The 5,393-nt window shown below is 52.1% G+C and overlaps 1 protein-coding gene across 1 annotated transcript; it reads right to left on the bottom strand.

The window, feature by feature from the left end:
• Positions 1 to 1,733: 1,733 nt before the first annotated feature.
• Positions 1,734 to 3,900, bottom strand: LEP (leptin). Its single transcript, XM_069462201.1, has 2 exons — positions 3,757 to 3,900; positions 1,734 to 2,093 (listed from the first exon to the last, which is right to left on the bottom strand). Exons 1-2 carry the CDS (start codon positions 3,898 to 3,900, stop codon positions 1,734 to 1,736), a joined length of 504 nt encoding a protein of 167 aa, XP_069318302.1.
• Between the last annotated feature and the right edge of the window lie 1,493 nt (positions 3,901 to 5,393).

The following is a 5,393-nucleotide window of genomic DNA, read 5'->3' as shown; positions in this document are numbered from 1 at the left end:
GCTGCCTACGACGCACGGTGCTTTCAGCTCTTTGGCTGCCGGGGTAACCTCAGCAGCACACGGGTGAGTGAGGTTTGAACATTGGGAATGCAAAGTCCCTGAGGGCAGGACTAGGTTTTAATGTTTACTTGGTGAGCTCCTAGAGCCCACAGCACCAGTCAGGGCTGAGCACGAAGCAGGAAGCAGGCGCTCAGTCTTAAAGTTTATTACTTTGATTCAAGTTTCCTTGGACAGATCCACCACCCACAGTGTGATAGCTACATCACAGCAGCAGAATGGTGGAAAAACCCAAGCCTTCTTGTCCATCCTACTGAACGTGACGTCACTCCAGGGGAAAGGGTGATCCTGGCCGCCTGGCCTGGGGTCCAGGCACTCACCCAGCAGTGCCTGCCCAGGTCTCGGGACCAACGGGATTTTGTTTTCCCATTGGAATAAAAATCCCCCCAGACTGGGTGGGAGATGTAGCTTTGCTTTGGATGAGCCGATCAGATGAGAACTACAATTTGGCATGCAAACTCCAAACAGGGACACTGTCAAGTAATAAATCCAGAGTGGATCAACCCTGGACCATTCGGAGGGTCACAGCAAGGACCCCTGCTCTGAGGATCACTGTCTCGAGTGTGGGACCCTCTGTCCCTGATAGGAAAGGCCACTCTGCAGCAGTGAGAGGCGGCCAGATCTCACCTTTGTCCCAATGAATAGCCTTCAGCCTCAGCACCTTCCCTCCACGGGGGCTCCCCCAGACCTCAGCGCTCCCGAAAGAGTTATCCTTTGCTACTTTCATGGAAAACATCCTAAGTGGTTGCAGATCAGAAAACACCTCACCCCTTCTAAAGAATCCAACATAAAAATGTTATTTGGAAAACACATTCTGGATCCTTCTCTCGCCTGCCAACTCCCAGGTGCACATAGCTACGTATTACAGTTAATTACAAAATTAACCTTCTTCTTTTTAGAATAACCTGGCCCTTGGATATCTGCTCAGCGCAATGCTATTGCAAGGACGGTGACTTAAAATGCATCACAGTAGAAACAAAACCAGTTATGAGAGAACTAACTCGAGAGCCACCTCTGCCAGCTCTTGCTCAGACAATCCCAGCCCTCAGGTCACTCAGGTGGGTTTGTCTCGGCCAGATCCATCGATGAGATTGGAAAAGCATCCCAGGAGCACCCCTATCCCTGGATGACCCCAAGGAGCCTGGAAAAGCCGATGCTTTGCTTCAAATCCACTCAGAATAAAATATATAATAAATAAATAAGTGCTTCCAACTTGTGTTGCTTGGGAGTTTCCAGCTGTGTGTGGATGTAGCCTTCACGGTACTCCCCAGAATTCTCAGAGGGAACCTTGTTCTGATCGTCCAAAGGCTCTGGGCCCCTCCTTTGAAATCACCCCAGGTCACACGTGCAGTGAGAGGGAGATGGAAGGGGGAGGGGCCAAGACAACTCCTGTGGGTGGCTGAAGAATTTGGTGAGAATCACAGACACAGTCCACTCTTTGCTGGATGGACACCCCTTCCTAGTGGGAATGGGATCAGGGGTATGTATCTTTGGTTTCAAGCAACATGGAGGCTTAGAGTCTCATGCCTTTCGAAGGGTGGCTTAGAGGAGTGAGAGAAATGGACAGAGTCCTGGATACGGGGTGTCCACACAAGGCTCTCTTCTCCTGGAGACACCTGGAAGCCAAGGTTTCCTTCCTCAACGTTGTCCTTGGGGGAAGAGCAGCCTTGAAGGCCTCAGCACCCGGGGCTGAGGTCCAGCTGCTGCAGCATGTCCTGCAGAGACCCCTGCAGCCTGCTCAGGGCCACCACCTCCGTGGAGTAGAGTGAGGCTTCCAGGACACTACCCAGGCTCTCCAGGGTGTCCAGGCCATTGGCCCAGGGCAAGGGGCAGCTCTTGGAGGAGGCCAGCAGGTGGAGAAGGTCCCGGAGGTTCTCCAGGTCATTAGATATTTGGATCACATTTCTGGAAGGCAGACTGGTGAGGATCTGTTGGTAGATCGCCAACGTCTGGTCCATCTTGGACAAGCTCAGGACAGGGTGGACCCCAGGAATGAAGTCCAAACCGGTGACCCTCTGTTTGGAGGAGACCGACTGCTGTGCAGGAGGAAGCAGGACAGCAAGCGCTCAGCATGGCGGGGCATCACTTTCAAGGCCCTCTGCCTTCCCCATGGCCACGGAAGCTCCTTCTCTGGGCCACCTCCTTGCCCCCTTTCTCACCATTTTGGTCCAGGCCCTTATTTCCTGTGCCCAGGTGACTGCCAAGCCCTAAGCTGGTCTCCTGGACTCTTGCCCTTCCCAAACCACCTCACCCTCCATTCCAGACCAATGTTCCCAGGCCATTCCTTTCTCCAAATGGCCTCTGCTGAAGACCCAGCCGTGACGCCCTAGTTCTAGTTAGCTAAGCCTCTTCCGCAGGCATCTGAAGTCCTGTGTAACCAGCCCCTGCCCAGCCGTCCCACGGCCTCCACCCCCAGCAGACTCCTCCCTCCTAGTCGGGTTCTCACGCAGCCCCTCCCCCCTAGGGATTAAGGCTGTGCCCCCAGAGGTCCCACCTCCCTTGTCTGTCCATCCCACTGCCTGCAGCACTGAGGCGACCACCTCAGCGTCACCCTCCTTTGCTCTCCTGATAGAACATCTCGGCAACACCCAAGTTGGGACACTTCGTTTTTATCACGGGCAGCCTTGTCAAATGACTAGTTTGAAAGAAGGAGACTTAGGGTTTTTCTCTATGATATGCTTAAGACTCTATCTAATTCTGAGCTGTCCCTGCTTCTAGACACTTCACTTCTCCCTGGCTGCCCAAGGCCACTGTCAGACCCCTACAGTGGCCAGGAGGTATAGAAGTCTCCGGGTGGCTCCATGTGGGGTAGGGGAAAGGGGGAGTCACTTGCTTTATCTAATTTGGGTCTCATAACAGCCTTGTGAAGACTACACTATTCCCATTGTCTAGATGATGAAACCAAGGCTTAAAGACATTAAGGAACTGGCTTATGATGTCACAGAGAACAGAAGTGTGAAGATTCACACTTAGTCTTCCTAATTCCAAACACAGACCTCAGCTGGGCAATGGCTGAAGGTCTAGGCCTGCTGGACCAGGGTGGGTACTGCCTGCTGTTTGCAAGTATGCAGAAGGCTGAGCATGAAAGAGGGTAGACTAGCTCTTCGGGCCGGCCTCGAGAGGCAGGGCTAGCAGGAGTGGGGATGCTTCACGGGGCCAGGGTCAGCTGGCACTATGAGGACCCTAATGACAAGCACACCTAGAGATGGGGCAGAGGCCCAGGACAGCTGCTACTGGGGGTCTGGGCATGCCAATGGCACACAAGGGGTGAAGTCAGGGAGGAGGGCAAGTGTGGGAGGCAGAGTCAGAGGGGCGAGCAGGGAAGAGGCAGTGGGTGGGCCTGCACGCGCCTCGGCTGACCTCTGAGGCCCGGTTTCCCCGTGGTAGAGTAAAAATGAGCACATGCAGCCTCCTAATACCAGAGAATCCTATGATTTTTAAATGGAAACACGTGGCCAGGTTAAATGCTCTTAGGGCGGTTTAGAATTGGAGCCACTCACCCCTGAATCCCAGCAGGAAGAGGGGCCAAAGGAAACAACCAGGGAGCCCTGGGCTTTCAAATCCTCCTCAGCTTCCAGCAGGGGCCTGGCATTCAGAAGGCGCTCAATAAACGTTTCTTGGACTATCTGGTTCCAGTCCCACTAGGAGCCAGTGCTGGGCTGGCCACAGTTCTACTTTGTCCCCCCAGGCCCTCCCTACCGTGTGTGAAATGTCATTGATCCTGGTGACAATTGTCTTGATGAGGGTTTTGGTGTCATCCTGGACTTTTCCGATGGGCACAGCTTGAACGTAGGACAGATAGGGCCAGAGCCACAGGAACTGGCACAGGGGTGCACAACGCATTTTCCTTCCCAGGATGTGCTTCTTGGGCCTGAAAACAGAAGGAACCACATGTTGCAAGGGGCTGGCTTCTCAGAATACACCCATCGGCCCCATTCCCAGGCGCGTCACAGAATGTGGATGGAAACGAGCTTTGCTTTCTGCCCCGGCTTCCACCACCTCAAAGCCAAAGACACGTCATGACCCAGACGTGCGGTGACGAAATGCATCACCTTGGGAAGAGGATTATGGCCTGGTCAATAAAACCTCCATGAGGTGTCCTGCAGAGCAGAGCAGTGAGCCGGACTGTGACCAAAGGGATGTGGTGGGGACGATGAGGGCTTCACTGTGTACTTCAAGGGAAAGAGGTCTGGTGTGAGTCCAGCCATTTACTCACTGCATAACTTCAGGCATGTCACATAACTGCAAAAAACCCTGCTCCACCTTCGTCCCTGTAATGTCCCTATCTCCAGGCTCTATGAGGACCAAAGTAGACGACCCCTGTGAAAGAGCTGGAAGGTGTGAAATGTGCTCTCCCCCACCCTGTTACTAGAGATTATGTTCTTACTCGTCCTCTCCATTACTGTCTCCCAGTAGCCTGCTGACACTGTGGTGGCCTTTACCACTGGCTTTGTTGCTCCTTGCTCTCCCTCGGGGAGCCTGAATCCCACCAGCACTCACCGGTCACCTAACACGTTGGACATAGCACTAGGAGCCAAGGATACCATGGTGAACATGGACGCTCTCTACCCTCACACGGCTGACAGACGTGCTAACGCAGGAAGAAAGGGCTTTGCGAGGAGGGCAAGATACCACTGGAGCACAAAGCACAAAGCGGGCTCCCTGGAAGAAGTGTCACCTGAGCTGGCTATTAAACACTAAGCATGAGTAGAGAGTGGTTGTCACGAGTGGCCAAGAAATCAGTGAGTGCAAAGGCATGGAGGCAGGAGACGGCATGACACGGTCACCCAGAATGTGTGAAACTTTCAGTCTTGGAACCATGAATTCTAAAATGACGACTATGCAGAGCCTTGATTAAACAGCAAAGTTTTAATGAGATACACAAGGCAAAAGGTAATAAAGGTAAGTATAGGCGAGTCTGCGGCTGATGATCCGTGCTAAGTATGCGTGTGTGAGCCTGAGATGATAATAAAATGCAAATAAATATTAGGATGAAGGTTCTGGAAATGGTAGTAAAGTTAATCCCTGATTTTTGTGTTCTTTCTCGTCTGGGTCTTGATGAAAACAGGTAATACATTTTCTGTCCATAGGTGGCAATATCAGAATTCATTTTCTGGCAATATAATAAAAATGAGCAGTCTTTTTACAGATTATTTATAATGTTTGAACAAAGGCACTTTTTAAATCTGAATTACAGAAGAGAAAAAAATGAGAGGCGGGAGCTTTTGTAACCCACCCCACCAGCCTCTCCAGGCTTTACGGAAAAGCGCAAATTATAAACCACCTCAATTCCCCACCAAGGGCAGCTCCGGTGAACACGGCACTTGGAAACAAAC

This window comes from Eulemur rufifrons, chromosome 29, assembly GCF_041146395.1.
Source record: "Eulemur rufifrons isolate Redbay chromosome 29, OSU_ERuf_1, whole genome shotgun sequence".
NCBI classification, from domain to species: domain Eukaryota; kingdom Metazoa; phylum Chordata; class Mammalia; order Primates; family Lemuridae; genus Eulemur; species Eulemur rufifrons.
The sequence above is the reverse complement of the archived record's forward strand: the minus strand, read 5'-3'. Positions and strand labels throughout refer to the sequence as shown.